Below are 21,197 nucleotides of genomic sequence, written 5' to 3' on the forward strand. Positions count from 1 at the left end.
AACTGGACCTCCAAAACCGCAACTCATTAATCTGCTTGTCTCACATCACTCAGGTTTCATGTGTGCATTTTGGCTGAGCCCTACAAATCAGTGTCACTAGCCATAAAGGACTTTCAGTCATGAATAATTACTTCCACTAAACTGAATGACTTTTATGCAGCAATCTCAGTGAGGAGATTTAAATACACACACATGAGGGGCCTTCAAAAAGTTCATGGAAAGATCTGTATTATTTTTAAATTCTACTTTTCCATGAACTTTTTGAATTACCCTCATACATTCATTAGTAGAATTTCATACTAATCATAGAGATGCAATGGATGAAAGAAAGGAGGAACAGAGAAATTATTGGAAAAAATTCCTGAAAATGTCCTGAGAAAAATAAGTTGTGAAAAACCTATTTTAAGCTCCTAAAAGTCTTTATATCTTTTTTATGTAGGGCCTGAAAATATGTCAACTTGCTGAAAAAATTTCATTTCTTCCTACCAAAAAATCCCTCCTCTCCCCCTTCAGATTTATTAAGGTATAACTCACAAATAAAAATTGTATACATTTACAGTGTATAATATGATGTTTTGATATATATCATTGTGAAATAATTAAGTCAAGCTAATTAATATATCCAAGAAATCCCTTAAACTCCGAGGCTTGACAACTTAAACTGATATATCTCTGGCTAATTCAAAGTCCTCATCTAGACAAAAAATGTGTGTAGAAAGCATGACTCAATGCAATCCATGATTTTGCAAGAGCAATTTATACCTGAAGAATTTATGATATAAACAATTTTATATTTTGACTCATTTGTTCATCATTTAGTAAAAATATTTCTTTTCATAGTTTCTGTTTTATGAGTAATAAGAAAAGCTGTTGGTGGACTAGACCAGAATATTCATATAACTAGTATCTCATTAATTGACAAATCAGACTGCCCAGCACAGACTCTTGTACCTCACTAAGCACCCCCACACCTGCCTGTTTCCTTGCAGTGGGGTGGCTGATCAGACCCAGATGAGCAGAGGGCCCTCTCAAGCAGGGACTTGCCACCACCAAGGATTTGCAGGAAGGCTGGACTGCATTCCAGGACAGCTCTTGGAGCCCATGTGGGTTCTCTATTATACACCAGAGATGGTAAACAAAGTAAACCCACAACGAGTTAGAGTAGAGGCCCAGGAAAAGACGTAGATGGTACTGCAGAACATACCAAACACAAAACACACTCTCAGCTCCTCTTGGTTTTGTTCCTAAGCTGAACCCAAGTGCTCTCCGCAGAACTCCTAACTCACTCACTGTTCTTTGTCTTACCCAGTTACAATGCCTAGTAAAGCCCTCTGGAAGGTACAGCCCCAGATGACAGGGTTTGGGGTCTGAAATTAGCCACTGCAGTCTTCACACTTTTTGTTTAACTGGCAAGACAAGTACCCTCATATAAGCCATGAACTCATTCTCTTGCTCCATTTTTCACACTAATCAAAAATAAAAAATACCTTTTCTCAGCCAAAGAACATCATAGATGTTAATTTTCACTCTTTTATATAGACTTAGGCAAAGACAATAGGCAGCAGGAAGAGTTAGCTAAAGCTCTGACTACTGTATGGCTGACTAGATAGTCTGATGGAGACTCTATTTATTAAACCTTAAATAAAACAGATTGGCAAATATGATTTTAGATGATGGACTTATGCAAATAAAGTATATTCATAACCACCATCAAACCTTGTCTGGCATCATGTCGCATCTCATCTTAGTATAAAATAATTCCTCACTTCTTTCTACACGTGGGTCATGATTTCTGCTTCTTCCTTACAGATTTCTCTACCCCAGCCCCTTCAACTCATTTTCCTAACAACAGTTTACTATAAATGACAATGTAAATCTTTGATTTTGATCATTTAAAAAATTTCCTTGGTAAGCTCTTAAATACTCAAAACTTCAAAGTACCCTTCTTACACGAATCTCATGCGATCTCTGTCTTGTTCCACCTTGAATGTCGGTGCATCAACAAATTTGTTACTCTGCCCCCCAGAGCATCTCATCGTTCTTCATGGTGCCATTTGTGCCCTTAGCTACCTGTACTCATAGCCTTACAGTTTTGCACAAGGTGAGTTTTCCTTTATAAATTTCAAGGGTCCAATTAGGAGTGATTTATTCACGTCCTTGATGCCTTCTTCCCTGTCCCCAACTTCTGCTGCTTGCAATCCACCCTGTGCACGGCAGCTAAAATCACTCTCCTCATGCTGTTTTGCTCATGTTACTAACTTCCTCGGAACGCTGAAGTGGTTTCCACTTGTGTTATGTAACACCTGATTAGTGCCTTTAAGACCCTTTAATAGTAGGGCACCCTTATCTACTTGTCCTTTTCTCTGGCCATGACTCAGCTGTGCTCTGCACTGCTGCAAAGCAAAACACTGTGAGTCTTAGATTATCCACATCAAAAAGGTGGCTCAAAAATCCAGAAGGGTTTTAAGCATACTGTTACACACACATTTGTAAAACTTCTCAAAAGAGAATGAAGCTCCAGAGTCTAAATCTGATCACAGTGTTGTATCCAGACTCTTCAGCCTCCTACTTTCCATTTTTTTAAAAAAATTATTTGCTACAAACCAATAGCATTAATTTTCAGAAATTTTAGTAGTAAGCACCATTACCTCTCTCCACAGATTTATTAACTTTCTGAATCACATTTTTCCAGGTGGTAAGAGGAAGGCAAGAGGAAGGTGCTTGCATATGAAAGAAACTTAAGTTCAGGTTCTATTTGCAATGGGAGTTATTTTGGAACATCGACAGAGAACATCAAGAGGAGATTAATCAGGCTATGAACTGAAATTAAGATCTACCCCAGCAAACTACGAGGACAATATTGCCCACAGATAATGAGCACTGGTGAGCTTTAATGCCTTTGAGGGTGTTTCCTTCTCTTCAGGCTGTGTGAGTCATCAGACACACTATTCTTCCCCCACCCGGCAAAACCTCCACCTGCCTCTGTGACAAATCATGCCTTAGCTTCCCTTCAGAATGTCGCTCAAGGATCAATTCTTTAAGAAGTCATTCCAAACCAACTCCACCTGGTACCAGATGCACCAGTTACACCAGAAACCCCTTCCTTTACACCATCTCCCTAGTTTTGCTCCCTTTCTTCATGACTTGGCATTTCTTTAGGGCTAGCACACACGAGCACAGTGCACACACATTTGCACAGACACTGTTTATGGAGAGGTGGATGTTTGTTGGAGGATTATTTTCTTTTCTTTCCTTGGTTGGCTTATGCCTTCTATTTCCTTTGAAATATCTTTAAGTCTTATTACTGGGCACTGAATACAGTGGAGGTTCTGTAACTGTTATAAATATAGCAACTGTAATTTAAGGAAAACTTTTAAACAATAAAGTTTAGTAACAGCTTGAACACCACAAAATTACTGAAGATTCTGAAGAAAAAAAAAAAAAGAAAATCTTTCATTATGGAATTAAATATTAGTGACTGCTTATTCTATAATCGGATTTCAATAATTCCAACAACAGGTTGAAAGTTATTCTGATCTAGTGAAGAGTAAGAGATTTAATTTTTAAAAATGCTTTTACTGTCAAGTTCATAAAGTAACACGAAAAAAATAAAAACAAAATATTACTAGGATATGTGACCAAGTGAAAAGAAGTCACTAGAACTGCTTTATGAACATGTCAATCTATTCCTTTTTAATTTCTATAAGACTAACCATTTTCATATTTATGTAAACTGCTTTGAGACCTTTAAGGAACAAGGCAAAGCACTGGTGAACACATGGTTGGTTGACTGAATTGCTTTGCATTATTTTTTAACTACTTCCCATGTGTTTGTGTAAGCTGCAACCGACTCTAAGCTTGCGGAGGGGTGAGGTCCACGCTTCCTTTCTCTCCCTTCTGGTCCAGCCCAGCACTAAGTGTGTAAGTATTTAATAATACTTCTGAGATGAACAAGAATGACTGGTATGTCGGTCTTGCTCCTGGAATGCTTACTGGTACTTCAAAAGGGTTTTTAATTTTGGTTAGGTGTATCTAACTATAATCTTGTTCGTAACAGTTTACACAGTGGGACATTTTCCCTTTTAGTCCACCATCTTTGATTGAGGACAATCTGGAGTTGGAAAAGTAAAGTGTCAGTGATGTTTCACAAAGTTTACCAATTGAAGAATCTCTGTAAGAAACGTTATTGGCATTGCTAAGTGAAGTCACGTTCAAAAACAGGCAAAAGGAGACAAATTCACACGGCAGCAGAGACCCAGACTTGGGTTTGGTGATAACGCAGCTCAGTTTCCCATTTCCTCACCGTCATTTTATTGATAAGAAAAAGAGACACAGAAAGGTTACTTGTTTCAAAAGTTTGAAATAAATCACCCACATTGTGGGAATGAATGAACCTTTCCACTAACCTTGATAGGGGCATTAAAGTATCAGACACACAACATCTTAGACTTGCCTTTGTTCCTTACCCACTACTTCCAGTCCATCAAGTTCTGCTAATCTTATTCCTTGCCTCTCTACCACCCCACCCTTGACCGAGGTCTTTATCATCTCCTCCACAGACCAGGACCCACTTAAATCTCCCTCCATGAAGCAACCAGAACATCCATGTCAAAGGCAGATGGCTCCCTGCTCAAATCACTCCCAAGACTCCCCAAAGCCAACAGTAAAAAATGCAGCTCCCAAACCTTCACGAGCTTGTTTCCTGTCATATCCCAACCTTCACTTGCCAAACTTCAGCATTCCTGAGAATAACCTGGGAGGCTTGTAAAATGCAAATGTCTGGCCCTCAGCCAAAGAAATGTTAATTCAGTACTGGGTAGAGGACCAGGCATTCTTAAGCACCCCTTGCGATCCGCTGCAGGGGTGGATGGATGACTCCGGGAGAGGAAGTGTTCTTCTTCCACTATCCAGCTGCTTGTGGGGACTTACATTGCACTCTCTCACTGCACTGCATCTTCGCTCAGGACCTTCCTTCATCTGCACACACCTGCCACCGTCTGCACATGCTTGCCACTGTCTGCTTTCTGTCTAATCTCCCCTCACTCTTCCCAGATCAGACTCAGCCTCATTCCCTTAAGCTCCACATGCCCTCAGTGTTCCTCCCTCTTTTGCATTTTTTGTAGTTTTATCCTAGAATTTACCATATTATATTGACATTATCTGTTTATATTTGGCCCACAAAATTTACGGCTATTGAATAAATAATGTCTGTTAAAGAAAACAGGAACAAAATGAAGCTATGACTAGATAACAGGGCTCCAGACACTATGTCTCTTCTGATTCTGAAGAGAGTGCAGATGCTGCTCAGCTTGTGATGGATCATGACGGGATCCTGACAAACTCATCAGCTGCAAACATTGTAAGTCAAAAATGCATTTAATACACCTAACCTACTGAACACCATAGCTTGGCCGAGCCTACCTTAAAGCATGCTCAGAGCACTTACATGAGCCTATAGTTGGGCAAAATCATCTAACACAAAGCCTATTTTATAATAAAGTGCTAGATATCTCATGTAACTTAACTGTACTGAAAGTTAAAAAAATGGTTTTAAGTACATTCTAAGTACTTAAAAGTACAGTACAGTTTCTACTGAATGTGCATCGCTTTTGCACAATCGTAAAGTCAAAATATCCTAAGTTGAAACATCTAAGTCAGGAATGTCTGCACATGGGTTAAAAATAAAATTCCCCCAATACTCAAAACCCAGTGGAGGTGAAGAGCTTGGGCTCTGATGTTATGTTGCCTGAGACCTACCCTAGATCTGTCATGTACTTGCTTTGTGACCTTTCTACTGACTTACAGGGTTGCCATCAGGAATAGATGACAGATGTCAAGTTCACACCACAGGTCCAGGTGGGAGGTAACCGCTCAGGACCTATCGGCTCTGTATGTATGTGGCCAAAAGGTATCACCCCAAATTACTGTCCTCAGACTGAAGAGGAGGGGCACTGGCAGTAGTGCATAACACATGTGGGGGAAATGTTCAGCAGTGTCTACATTGCTTCCTTATGTGGAGACACTGCCAAAAAATTGATTAACTGCAAAATAGCTAACTTTGATGTCTCTGCATCCAAATACTGCTAATAAGATCTTGCTACCACCCAAAATCGTATCTTATGATCTCTATGCAGAGATCTTTCTTTTTAAAGAAACCACTAGTCATTTTCCTTTTACAATATATAATTATTGTATATTTTATATATGTTCTATTGATAGCACTCCTATTATCAGGGGTAAAACTATTTGAAGAGACATTTTTGTTACGTTTCTTAATTTAGTTCATGCCTGCTATGGACTTTGAGCGTAATCACAAACAACTAGCAGGGGTTAGGCAAAGGAAGGGGTCTGGGGGTGAGGGCATGGCAGGCAGAGACTGCTGCTTGTTGAAGGAGCCCCAGGGCTGTGTCTGTGAAGAGCTTGCCCAGACTAGGGTAGTGCCTCACAGTGGCTCCCTCCAACTGCAAGCCCACAGCACTTACCAGCTGCACAAGACTGCTGTGAACCCAGCAGCATATTTGCTTTTAAAGACAGGTTGTGTTTCTTATTCATCTCTGTATTCCCAGGGCCCAGTGCCATGTCTGGACAGAGCCAGCACTAAATAAATGTTTGCCAAATGATGTTTCTTTAGCATAATAATTTGTGACAGTGATATTTTATTCCAGGATACTGACAAGAAAAAAAATCATAATCCAACAGATCCTGCTCACTGAGAACAAATCCTTGTCCCTTGAGAACAAATCTTAGAAAGCATAATTTCAGAAATTCAGGAACAGAAATTCTTATACCTGAATTGCATTATCACAAGGCAGCAGATTCCTAGTCACTTTATGTGGGAATTGCTTTATTTGTATTTCTTAAAAAGAGCTGTCTAATATCACAAACACAGAATTCTTCTGTCTCTGTGTGCCCATAAATGTCTTTGTTCCTCAGAGTAGGGATCTGAGCCTTATAAGTGCAAATCTCTCTGAGTTCCAAGGCCATCTTCCCCATTATCTTTTGGGCTAGCACCTTGAAATTCAAGAAGTCAAAAATCCAAACTCATCTTCCTCCCTAAACCGATACCTACCTGTCTGGTATCTTTCTGAGTAAACAGTACCACTGTCCATCCACTGGGCTGAGCCAGGAACTTAGCAGTCACTCTGAGTCTTCCTTTTCTAGGTTTACCACAACTAGTCAATCACCCATCAAACCCTGTTGGGTTTGCCTGGGAGGCTGTCATCCATACATTCCCTTCTTTCCATCCCCACTGCCACTGGTTGGCTTATGCCATGGGCTCTCACCGAAACTACTCGTTAGCAGATTACTATTTAATCTGTCTTTGGTTTAAGTGCCCCTTACTCTCCCCAATCCCTATACCACCTACAGCCAAAGAGATCTTTCTAAATATGATCATGTAATTCTTCTGCCTAAGACCTATCAGTAGCTCTACCCTATCCTTGGATAATGTCCAAACTCTTCCTTATAAGTCCACAAGTCTCTAGTCATCTCTCAACATTCTCCACCTAGCACTCTCTACCAACCACATCAAACATTTACTGTACCCCAAATACATGTGTGCCACTATCCTTTGCACCCTCCTTCATCCTCTTCTGGAAAACGTCTGTACATCCGTTGGTTCTCACACTGAGATGCCACCTGCAGAATCCAGCCACCAGACCCAGGCTAGGATTAAGTCTCTCCTATATGCTACTTAAGCTCCTAGCAAGGTGCAGACCATCCGATAGCTAGCTGTTTTTTTTAATCTGTCCCAACCAGACTCCATAATGGAAGGGATTGGGTCTTAATCATACTTTTATATTTACATAGTAAGTAATCAAATCATATAACAAGGAATGATTAAAATTAATATTTCACTAAGAACCAAAACTTATAAAATGGACTGGCTACCATGTGCCTTCTCTGTTAATCCATGCCATAGTGTTAACTAAGGTGGTAACTGAAGACAGATAAGAGCCACTCCCTTCAAGGCCTCTGTGTCTTTACAAGGTAATCTGTCACCCCATAGGGTGACTGATTTTCATATCACTGGGCTGAGCAGGAGGACGGTGGGGCACAGTGGGCAGGGCTGGTGGGCGGTGGGTAAAACCTATCATCCGATGCTCTTCCATTCTCACCCCTGAACCCCAAGCTGCTGGCTTCTGTGGGATATCTCCTCAACATATTTTGACTAATAGGCTTCCCACATGTACTTCAAACTCACACATGAAAGTAAACGCATGAAATCTTGAAATACCAATTCAAGAAAGCTCCCATACCAATGTAAAAAATTAAATAGGAACTTCTAGACCAAGTGATTGAGGCCAAAGTTTGATTGACTTGATACAGTAAAATTCACCAAAATTTTTACCTTATTTAAAAGTTTTAAAAAATTAAAATATAACAAAATTGTTTGTTAATCTCTGGCATAATCTATTGTTTAAAAAGTGCTAGAAAGTGAATTAACGTATTTTATTTGGCTTAAATATGTTTCTTTGGGCCTACATGGAAATCCTAAGAAGACTGACTTCAAAGAGTTGTAATCTTGATTCCTTACATATTAATTAAATTTCTGAGAAAGCAGCTTATTTTGAATTTAGCACATTATACAAATAAATGTGAAACACCAACTAAAATAGAAGGGCAAAATTATTAAAAGCTGATTTGATTTGATTCCCAAGAGGCTGTTGTTCTAAAGCTGAATAACTTACATAAATACCTTTGGCATTTGTTGGATCTTGTTCCTAAACACAATGTTCATATTTCATCTATAATAAGAAAAGCATCTCAAAGATTTGCAAGGCACTAGTCTTGCAAGTGTCCAGTTTGGTGTCTTGAGTAAAGTGAGATTGGCAGACTCAGCTTAATCCATCATGGAAAGTTGTGAGCGGGGTGCTGTGGCTGCCTGGCAGCTGCTCCCTGAGGAGTCCCTCGGCCACGGCAACACACACACAGAACTCTGCCACTTGCCTGAAAACAGGGTTTCTCCAGGTCAAAGCTGAAATCTACCCAGAGCATACAGGATAGAATACAAACACAATCATACTTTTGGGGGTTTTCCAGAAAACATAATAGTAGGGTGGTTTTTCACCACAAATAAAGCTATACTAAAAAGAAATTGCAGCTTTAATTCTTCATCTTTACACTATCAAGAAAGTGTCTTATTTCAGAGCTAAATGAGATGGAATTTGTTGAAATTTGTACTGTCTAAGCAAAATCAGATTTCTACAGTTAAAACAAGGTCAACATGTGTCCCAAAAACCTAGCACTCTGGGTTTTTTGTTTTTCTTTTTCTCCAGTCTTAGCAGCCAGTTTTCACTAAGTAGATCTCTGCAGAATTGAATGTTGTCTCATATCACATTCATGCCATTTAAAGCATCCTCTCCTTGCCCTCCCTGTTTAATCAAAGTAGAGAGCCATGCCTACATGACTCAAGTTTTAAAAAGTATGTTTTTAATGGCCTAAAAACCTGGATAAACTATTTGATACTCCCTCCCATTTACTACGGCCTAGGACTATTTCTCATTAAATTTGTATTCGCTTGAACCTATTTGTGAGTCAATAAGACACAAGCCCACCTCGGTGCCTCAGTGTTTCGAATAGGCCTGGGCTTGGGAGGGCTGGATAAAGAGTTTTTTTTTTTAAAAGGAAGATCTTTAAAAACAAGATACCCTAAGAAAGTTTTACAAGGTTCTCATAATACAATGTGTTCTAATGTTATATGTAATGACCTGTTAAATGGTGAGTGATATAACATCAGCATTGAAGGAGAGGAGCTGGTCATAGCGGTTTTTGTGTTCCCAACTTACACCTCTTAGTACTATCACAGCCAAGCCTAACCTCTTGCTTGGGGGCAGGACAGAGCTGCCTCCAGGTCATCTTTCTGGTTTGAGCTGCTCCCTGCACACGCACCCACACAAAGACAACCCTCAGTGACTGCCTGTCTCTAAAGAAATCCTGGGCCCCTTGATGTAGAACAGTATGTCTTTAAACAGCCCAAAGAAAAAGGTGACGAAGCCAGAACAGGCTCTTTGCTTTCTCCTGTGGGAAATGGGCATTCTTGGGTAAAGAGGTGAAACATGTATTTAAAAATTTTATATGCAATGCAAAAACTATAATATGCATAAAGGATGATGGTGACCTACGTTAATATACCAAACAATATGAAGGTAAAATCTTTAGTATCCTATATTGTCTTCAGAATAGTACCCCAGCATACCTTGATATAAATATGAGGGTACTTCAAAAAGTTTGTGCAAAGACTCACATTATCCTTTAATTCTGCTTTTCCACGAACTTTTTGAAGCACCCTTTTTCATTTTCATGACATTTCCTTACTCATATTCTCCTCAGTCTTAAAAAATAAAACTGCCTGTTGACAGCATATTGACTTCACATGAATCCGAGGCTGGAAATGGTGTGAATCTTGATCAGTACTCGGTCTGCGCACAGGTGGGCAGGCTTGGTGGATTTACCTCCTTTCCTTTTGCTTATCCCTGTTTCTGCTTCCAAGCCTTCCTGCCTTTTTCTTTTTCTTCCTCGTTTCATCCTACCTCAGTCTGGCTTCTTGGTTATCTATCAACCTTCACTTTTGAAAATGGTGCTTATAGGATTGGAATACTTTCCTAAACATTAACTGTGTGTAGTGATTGATAATTTACAAAGCCCTGTGATACCCACTCTCTCATTCAGTCCTCAAAACTACCCTGCCCTAAAGGTCGAGGATAATATTACTGTGTTTAGAGTCACTTTTCTGAGCCTGAGAGTTTTAACCCAGCCTCCGGAATCTGTTCATAAAAGTGCTGGTTATAACAGGTGGAAAAGTTGATCAGGCAGCCAGATATGGAAGAACACTGGCAGCATAACTAAAAAAAATAATTAATGCTCTCCTTACCTGTAAATTCCCACATTTTTAGGTGATTTTTTTCCTAAATTTTGTTTTTTTACCTGTTTAACAGCTTCATTAAATCAGAAAGATTTTGCCTTCTTGCAAAAATCACTTGTGCTAATAACTGAAAATTAACCAGAGCATCAATAGAGCAACAACAACAACAAAAAATTCATGGAAAAGGTAATCTAAAATTGCTTTTTAAAAATGTGGCTAACATTACAGAAAAGAAATAAAGATAGTATGTAAACTATTAATTTTGATTTGCAAAAGAGAAAAGGAACCCTTTCATCCAACAGAATTTAAGAACTTCAAAGTCCTGCCAATAACTTTGCAGAGGATGAAATTTTTCCTAAAATTGGTCATTCTTAGTTTAATTTGGATCCATAATGTCCACTGACGCGTGATTGAATTTGGTTTTCATTACAAGTAAGTGTGAATCAAGTCAAGCAATCTTGTGAGGACCATCATATATCCCAGCCAACTTTATATGTTAAATTGAATAGTATTATTTGAACTTAAGATAAATCACCAAAAATAGTAGCAGGACAAGAAAAACTTTCAAAAGAAAATAAAGACAGCTGAACATTTGGCAAACTTAGATTTTTACAAGACAATAAGCTCTCATGTTCTGACATATTTTGGTGATGTCAAATGTGTAGGATGAGCGAATGTTATTATAATGAATATAAATTGACTTCCTGGAATTTCCATATCTGTAAAGGGAATCACTGGGATGTATCACTGGGTCAGCTTAATACCTACGAAGAATGGAGATAGTAACAATTTGGCTTAACCAGAAGCTCTCATTCCCTGGCCATACCCTGTAATGATGTTGATTTAATTAAGACAAAGTGTACCTATAACACACACTTCTGCATTTTCTGCACTCTTTGACTATTGTCAGATTAGAGCATGATTAATGATTAGAGCTAAGTTTCCTTCCTTAAAACCATGGTTTATAAATGCCCCGCAAAATGAAAATAGAAGCACTGGCAGTGTTCACACCCTAAGTTTTTAATTCACTCATTCATTAAATATTTAGTAGAGCACTTACTAATGTGCCCTGATCCAAGCTTGCTGCAGTGCATTCAAAAGTGAGCAAAGCTGCCTTCAGGGTCGATCTGTCTTTCCCAGTCCAGTAGGAGAGAGAGGGACAGTCAACAAATACAACAAGTTAGACTAATGGGGGGATTTAATTTCAATCGAGGGGGATGGGAGTGGAGTAGGAGGGGGTGGGGTTAGAGAAAGCGTCTATGAAAAAGAGGCTTTATGCCTAAACCTGAGGACCAAGAAGCCTGAGGGGCTGGTGGGGGTGCAGGGCAAGGGTACGTAGCGGGAGGAAAGAATGAGCCAAGACTTTCCTCCCAACTGAAAGAAAGCTGGTGTGGCTGAATCATCCTGAGTATGGACAAGACGGAGAGTGGTATGAAATTGCAATACAGTTTTTTTTTAAAAGAAAAGTATGGTGAGTAGTTTTTAAAATCCTACAGGAAAAGCCTACATCATTTTTATATTTCAGTCCCAAACTGGTAAACATGGAATCCAACCTCCAATTCTGGGCTGGGTAGGGGGCAGCAGAGGGCTTCCTCCTGACAATACCTGTTCAGGTGCTGCTGTTACCACCTGAAGTGGGACTAATGGTCAGGGAGAGGTTGGCAGCAGCAGCATGGTCCCAACACTTGTAGATGGCCTGTCTTGATCACTGACAATTCACAGTAGTACTGGGGGCTGCCCGATCATGCACCAGTGAACTTCACTAGCTTCAGTGAGGCTGGTCACAGTCAGCTGAAGTCTGCAGAATGGAACAGTTACTACTAACTCTCTTTCCTTCCACTTTACAGTCTTTCTCCTCATCTGATACACTGACGCTAGTACAGCCAGCCCCCGCATCTGTGGGTTCTGCATCTGTGAATTCAACCAACCGCAGATAGAAAATATTTGGAAAAAATTATCTGTACTGAACATGTACAGGCTTTTTTCCTTGTCATTATTCCCTAAACAATACAGCATAATAACTATTTACAGAGCATTTACATTGCATTAGGTATTATAAGTAATCTTGAGATGATTTAAAGTATAAGGGAGGATGCGCATAGGTTATATGCAAATGCTACACCATTTTACATCAGGGACTTGAGCAACCATGGATCTTGGTATCTGAGGGAGGTTCTAGAACCAATCCCCACAGATACCGAGTGACAACTGTACAAGCAAACACTTATGGCTTTCAATCGCTTTAGGCCAGCTCTCTCCCATCCCTCTCACCATAAATCTTCCATCTTCTAGCATGATAATTTCTTCTAAAGCTCAGATCATACAAAATTCTGCTTCTGTCTACACCCTTTCGTAATACAGGAAAGTGGAAGTGTGCTTTCCATGGAAGTGTGGTTCTTGAAGAGTCACTTATTTGCTATCTCGACCAAATGCCTTACCTTAAAATTCTTCCTTAAAATATCTCTCAAGGAACGGTAACCGCTTTGAACATCCGAGACAAGAGTTGATGGAGTAAAAATTGACCAAAGGAGAAATATAATTGAAATGACAGGGATAGGTGAAGGAATTAGTGGAGGCAAGAGCTAAGGGAATAAAAATTGAGCACCTAAAGAACAGAAGGGAAACAACAGGGAGAGTGGGGCAATCAGGGGCTGGACCTCAATCTCTGCCTCTGAATGTGAAGGGCTTGAGCCAGATGCTCTCTCATTGCCCTTCCAGATCTCAGATTGGGGGCCTTTGGTCTTTTCTACCAAAACAGTTTTTGCCTATTGGGGTACCCATTCTACTTATTCTCCTCTAAACAGCACCACAGTGACTCAAAAGAGTCTTATTGGCCAAGTTACTAGCAAAGGGTAAACACTGATGAAAGACCATGGAGCCCAGGCTTAGGTACTGCTTGGCTCTGCCTAGTTCTAACCTCTGTCTCTCAGAGTAGTATCTTCATCTACAAAGGAGGACAGTTGGGATTAGAGAACTAGAGACCACTGGCTTGGAGCAGGCTCAATAATGGCTAGATATGCTTGTTTCCCAAAATATTCAGAGTTGCTCTCCGACCTTTTGAACATTTCTTTAAAAACAAGGTTGAGGTCCTTTCTCAATTCCAGGTGATGATTTTTACCCTTAGGAACAAGACAAGAGGGGAATGAAATTTTGTTAAATATTATAAACATATAAAAAAAAAGTTCTAGGAGTCAATAAATTATCAGCATCCCTTATGGTTTAATCTGCTAACCAGCTAGTACACTATCTACTCATTCTGTATCTACTATGTAATGTCTACTATCTGCTCACTGTTATGTCATCCCCATATGCCCTGACATGTGAGAATTAAACAGGGGCCCATCACACACTGTCAGAAACAAGACTCCTATGTGTTTACTGGGAGAAACACCACACCCTCTTAAGAGAACCAAAGCAAAGGTCCACAGATCTACTATGTTTTTTTGATCTTTGGGCCAAAGATGGTTGGTTTTGTTGTTTCCCGATTTCCCCGACATTATGGAGGACACAATTATTTTCCCTTAGAGCCAACTTGATGCTTTGCTTCAAAATGAAACAGGCTGATGGTACAAAGGTGGATCAATTTCCCTGGGACTTAAACAAGCAAAAGTCTCTAAAGCATAAGAAATAGCAGAGATAGAACAGTGATTAACACTACCTGGCTGGACAAACTGAATGGCCGATCAACTATTAATTGATCATTTCCCTTTGTTGCTAATGACGAACTAGTGATTCTCATAGCAGCAGCTGCCAGGAGTCTTAGTACCTAGTTCTTATTCTGCCATTTCTGGGCTGGATAGGGGAGGAAGACTAGCACTTTACATTCTTAAATTCTCAATATTTCTAAAAACAAAAATATTAATAACAACAACTGTGGAGGTGCCAGAAAGACTGGCATTATAAAGAGCCATGGGTTACAACAATAAGATTAATAAGGGAAGTCTTCCCCTCCAGGCAGCAAAACTTTCATAGACTCTTTTCTTCTTTTTATTTTTTAAAATCTCCAAATCCTTAATACAATCTTTTCTTTATTTGTAAAAAAAAGTTTTTACAAAGACTGTAGAACTCTAAACTCAAAGCTATTATAAGGGAAATGTCAGTTCTTCAGCTACTTTCTCCAAAAACAAGTTGAAAAATTCTGTACCTTAGGTATTCATTATAGCAAGGAATCTGGAAAGGAGACTAAAAACAGTCAAAGTAAGTATAATATAAATGGTTAACTGAATGTTTTTGGTTTCAATTTTTCTGTTTATTGTGTCATCCAAACTATATATATATATTTTTTATTGCAGTAAGAACTCTTAACATGAGACCTAATTTTTAAATGAATGATACAGTATTGTTAACTATAGGCACAAAGCTGTACAGTCATCTCTAGAACTTTTTCATTTTGCATAACATACTTAATGCCTGTTGAAGAGCAACTCCCCATTTCCCCTTCCCCCTGGTCCCTGGCAACCACTATTCTACTCTCTGTTTCTATGAGTTTCACCATCTTAGATGCCTTATCTAAAGGGGATCATGCAATATTTGTCCTTCTATGACTGACTTATTTCACTTAGCACGATGAATTGAGTGTTTCTCAAATAGCTAAGTGAAATCTTTATGAAGTAGTTAACCGGTTAAAAATATAAGGTCTTATGCTAAAGATTTCTTGATTATAACTATATGATACAATATTCCCAAACTACATAATACTATCCCCAAAAGACTTTCAACAGAGAGAATGTGGCTAGGACTTGGGTAAGAATTTTATGATACTACTATAATCAGGGACCATCTTTGCATCACAAGTAGTCCCCTTTTGTTATGTAGATTCCTCCAATTTAAACTAATTATAGAAGTCAATAATTAGAATAAATCATTTGCTAAATTGTTCTGCACAGGTTTATTTTCCATCTGCCAAGACTGAACTGCCTCTAGTATATCTCTAAGTTGTAAGGTGAAAATAAAATGTTAGAATCCAGGAGTGCATTTAAAATTAAAGGCTAGGGCCTAGCAAGATAAATTGCTAGGTCTAAAAGTTAGCTGAGGGCCAGGGAAGCCAGCAAAATTAGATGTGCCAAGTAGCTTATCTACAAAAGCAACTAGATCCAATGCTTGGTGATCAGAGAAAACTATGATCTACGAACTAAACTATGAACTAAAAGATGCATGGCAAAGAAGACAGGAGAAACCCTTCAGGTAAGTTTGTGCTGATGAACAAGAAACAACCTTAAACAGGATTAGTTTGGGACAAAGATGAAAACCTTGAGGACATTTAACATATATCTAAAAAATGCAAAAAATGAGATGTCTTCCATTTCCAATCAGTGTTTGATACATTCAGAAATAAATAGTAGCCCTAAAATAGGGGCATTAAAAAACCCCAAAAAACCAAAGGGAACTCTAGAAGTCTGGAAGAATGAAGTTAAACCACATAAAATTGCCATTTCTTGTACATCAAAAAGTTCAAATAATAGAAATTTCATATAGCTCAACCAAAAAAAAAAGGGGGGGCTCATTAATTTGATGCTAAGAACAAAAACCTGAAGACATGCTAATATTCTGTGGTTTCAAAAGGAGGTTTACTTCTGTGGAAGAGTATTACTGAAGGAGGAACAGGATTTTTAATATTTTATGCTAAATTTATACCTCAGTCATACAAAACTATTGACAGTCATTACCCACTTAAATAAGCCTAAAAATAAGATTTACCATTTATAACCATCTTTTTTTATTTTTCATCTAACATGTGACATCCATCCCTAATAAAATTCTATTACCAATAGATTTCTCCATCCCTCTCTTGATCCCTGACCCTGGCTATCAATGGCAAAAGTTCAAGGATGTCGTGCCTTTGGGCCTACATATCCCCCACTTGTCAATCTATTATTCATCTGCTGTCTCCTACTCACTCCAGCCCTCTCTACTGCTCTACTTGCTTCCAACCTTGGCACACGGAGAGTCCCATCTGTCCACGTCAGGTTCCCCCACCCCTTTCCTTTTAATACACCAGTGATCTAATCTTTCCTGCATAGAATGTGGCGATTCTTGTGAGCCTTCCTCTTCACCTTTCCCATGGAGATGAGCTCTGTTGTTTTAAACAATGCATGGTAGATATTGTCGTGTAACTTTACATTTTTGCCATATCTAGATCTCGGTGGCTTTCTCAAAACCAATTTCACCTATAAGGCTTCAATAAACAGAATCTGCATTTTATAAATTAGGATAATTTTATAGGGGGAGTTGGACATACCTCCGACTTGAGTATTAGAATAAAGGTACTCATCTATGATAGGTGTGTTTCTACATGGATTGACATTTTTCTTCCTGGCACACAAAACAGCAGCTCTCTGTGGCAATATTTCCGAGGTCCTTCTTTTAACAATGCAACTTTCTGGACTCAGGAAGATGGGCACAGTGTCTGAGTGAACTCTATCATGTTCTCAAGTCCTAGGGAAGTAATATATAACTGGAAGGGAGCTCAATGTACCGTCAACATTTTTTGATAGAAAGTTTCGGAATAAGACAGGCGCATTTCTGGCTTTCTATTGAGTGGAAGAAATCAGTTTCCACCTTTGATCTTTGGCACTCGTAGACACTATTTGGTGATGTCACCAGCAGACTGACACACATACCCGATACTCCATCATTCTGAACGACCCGGCAAAACCACCCGCCCTGCACTGACATACCTTGAATTCGCTATTTCCACTTTGGTTCTCGCCATGGCGGCTGCCCTTTGCGCACCTTCGATTGCTCTGTCCACCTTCTCCCGAGTTTTTGTATTTCTTATGGGTATAAGCTGCTTCCTTATTCCACGGACCAGAACGTTATTTTTGTACTTTCCCTCTTCTTTGGAGCCGTCAGGAAACACGGTACAGCCATAGCCATGCCTCTTGTTGTTGGCCCACTCGCCCTCATACTTCATGCCGTTGGAGCGCTCGCTAACGCCGAAACCACTGCGCTTGTCGTTCTTCCACTCGCCCATGTAGGTTTCCGTGGTAGTGGCGTCCACGTGGTCTTCCACCGGGCAATAATCACAATCGACATCGCCGAAGCTGATCGTGGAGTTGGCATCGCTGGAGCTAATTCTGCTCATGGCCGCGTCGCTGCGCACCGAGCTGCGCTTGCTGGAGATGGAGGACTTGGACTCGGACTTGTGCAGTTTCATGCTTCCGAGGAGGGAGCCCCGCCGGAAGAGGCCGCCCTTCTTCTTGCCCGCGAGCTCGGCGTGGAAGTTGAGTACGAAGCCGCCGCGGGTGCCGGCCGGGCTGTCGGCGGCGGCCGCGGCGTCGTGGAGCGCGCTGCCGTTGCTCTGCTCGCTGCGCAGCGAGGCCAGCGACGTGCGCAGCGGCGAGCGGATCACCGTGGCCATGCCGTAGGGCACGCTCTGGCGCACGCCGTAGCCGTGCCGCACGCCTCCGGCCCACTGGCCCTGGTACGTACCTTCGAGAGACCGCGAGAAAGCACAGCGTGAGTGGGGCGGGAGGAGCGCAGGCCGGCCCACGGTCACGTCCCGCATGCTTCCGGGGCAATCCTACCGGACGCTCTTCATCCCCTGTGAATTCCCCGCCCGGCAATTTTGTGTCTGTGACTTTAATATAGGATTAAATAGGATTTCAATTAAATAGGATTTTCAAATTGTCTAGTAATTTTTGCTGTGCATTTAAAAATGTATACAAATGTTTCAGATGAAAACCAACACTAATATAAATAAATGATCATTAGGAAACAACCTTTACTTCCTCAAATTAATGCATCAAAAATCCCTTTTAGGAAGGCAGTGCAATGGTAGAAGATGAAATAACTTCTATTTGTGAGTTTTATTCTAATTTTACTATTTTGGTTGAAAAAACTATAAAAATGACTTTTAGGTTTATGTCAGTATAATATTCCAACAAACACAAAGACTTATCAGTGATTTGAACAGTTGGGACACAGCTCATCAAGTGAAAACCATTGAATATTTAAAACTGTCATTTAGATTTGGGTGAACATTTTTGAACTGAAAGTGACTTGACAAATACAATATGTACTTTGAATATAGCAAACCATTATGAAAAACGAGCAGTTTAACATTTTCGTGCTTCCATGTGAAAAGGTCAAGCTTTGTACCATATTACCTTCCAAATCTCTGCTTTCTTCCAGCCATTCTCTGCATTGGTTTCCCTAGCCACTGCCAATGCATTGTGAATCACATCACAGACTACAAGCACCCTGAGGGCAGGAATTACTTCATAAGGGAATATAAAATTGCCAAACTCAGCTTGTGTCCTGTGGTCCGAGGGTATTGGTGTCTGTGGACTGTGGGTGTTTGATGATTGTTTATAGTAAACAGCTATGGTGGCTAAAAAAGAGTACACCCTCTACCCTTGGAAAAACTGAGATAAGGCCAGAAGAAACCTTCTACTCTTTTTATTATGGACTTCATCTCAGAGCTAAGGTGTGTTTGACAATGTTCATTAAAACTCTGTTGACATCAGATCAGTTTTTCAATGAATACAATGCTTTTTCAGGATAATCTCTAATTTAAAGCATTTGTTTTCAGTAAGTTTTTCTACCAAATAAGCAAAGACATATAACCTGGTGCAGGTTTTTAAATCATCTTAGGAGGGAATGAATGTTAAATTAGGGAATTTAGAATTTTCTTTTCAAAATCAAGGCTGTTTCCTTTAATTAAAGGCAAATTTTAAATTATAGTATGCCCCCAAAAAAGCTATCTAGAAATTTTAAAATGTAATTACTTCTGTGTTATTCATAACGGTTCACAGTGTCATAGAAAATAAATCATGATTACAGTCTATCTTGACCTCTTTCCATTTCTGATTATATGAAGGTACTTCAAAAAGTTCACAGAAAGATTCATATTATCTTTAATTCTATGTTTCTATGAATTTCCTGCAGTACCTTTGTATCTTGCAGTCACTTTGCATTTTATTTTGCCACACACAGATTTCCATTGTGGGGCATATATTTATTTAAAAAATACTGAACAATAATGCTAGTGAGTTTAAATCATTATGTTAACAAGGAGTGATTATTTTCTTGCACTTAAAAGTTTAAACTGTAGTGGCTCCAAAATCAAAAGTTTTGACCAATTTCAAGACTACCTTCTCTTATTTCTCATTCTGATAGATTTACGTCATATAAACCTACAATAGCAGGACAACAATGAAATACTAAGTGGGACTGGTACTGTGAATACGTTCTGGGTAGATAATGAAGTTCTAACCGGACATCTTTGAACTTCTGAGGAGGTGGGTGGGCCACAGCTTTCTCAAAAGGATATCCCCCAAAGAATAAGACAGTTATATAAAACATTTCAGAAGCTTCCTACTGAATACTAGACATCTCCAAACACCACCACCTCAACAGGAAAGGAAACTGAATTATTAGGAAATTTCAACTTTGACTCTTTGCCCATATAGATAAAATTTAAATTGCAGGATAAAAGTTATACAACCTGACTTAAACAGACCATCTTCTTTTAAATATTTGCTTAAATAAATGCTATAATCCTATCCTTCTAACGTTTCAAATAATAAGTTAATTTTGCAGAAATGCTGTTTGAGATCAGCAAGTATTTAAACTTTTTAAATACAACCATACAATCTTGGTAAATGTTTAACAATGACAGAAAATTAACAGCTAGTTTTCTTAAACTGATCTCTCCAAACGTTAAGGCTAGTATTTAGAATTTCCAAAGAAGTATTGCTTCAAAATCCAAGCTGTTTAAGGCAACAGCAATAGTTAGAAAGTTTAAGTCTCTGCCTAACTGTCAAACAGGGGAGAGGGAGGGGACAACAGCACTAGCCACGTTCCTCTCCCATTTTGTTAAATCACAATATATGAAAGAATTCCTCCATGGAATTGCAAGAAACCAATTTACAGCCAAACTGTTAGTAATAGTGCATCCGAAATTTAAAATAGGTTTACTCAATGAAACTAGAAAAAAAGGGCCAATTTCTTTATGAAGCAGGTGGGTATCAACTTCTCCCTGCTGCTCAAATAAAGTTCTAATTAGTTCCTCTTGATTCCCAAAATATAGATGCATATTTCACAAGTGTAAAAATTATTTTTACTGGTTCTGTTTTAAATTTTGTTTATTTTGGAGCTGATTTTTTAGATCTAGCCACTTTAACGACACAGTCTTGTAGTGGATGGCATGCAGTTCAGAATGCGCTTCAGTCAAATTCGGACTGCACTATGCTGGGAATGGGTGTGTGCGAGTATGCATATAGTTAATAAAACAATGTCTTCCTAAATACTTCCAGTAGTTTTATAACAGGTGAAAAAACAAAGTACAACAGATCAAAATTTGTACCCAAAGTTCTGAGCACCTAGACTT

General features: G+C 39.3%; 1 protein-coding gene across 5 annotated transcripts in view; it reads right to left on the reverse strand.

Moving 5' to 3' along the window:
• Positions 1 to 21,197, reverse strand: part of JPH1 (junctophilin 1) — a 77,939-nt gene that overhangs the window by 53,802 nt on the left and 2,940 nt on the right. For all 5 annotated transcript variants that reach the window (XM_063079571.1, XM_063079570.1, XM_063079569.1 and 2 more), the window contains exon 2: positions 17,542 to 18,295. In XM_063079571.1, coding sequence (XP_062935641.1) covers positions 17,542 to 18,295 — 754 coding nt within the window. The remainder of the gene's footprint in view (positions 1 to 17,541; positions 18,296 to 21,197) is intronic.

The sequence above is a fragment of the Cynocephalus volans genome, chromosome 15, assembly GCF_027409185.1.
Source record: "Cynocephalus volans isolate mCynVol1 chromosome 15, mCynVol1.pri, whole genome shotgun sequence".
NCBI classification, from domain to species: domain Eukaryota; kingdom Metazoa; phylum Chordata; class Mammalia; order Dermoptera; family Cynocephalidae; genus Cynocephalus; species Cynocephalus volans.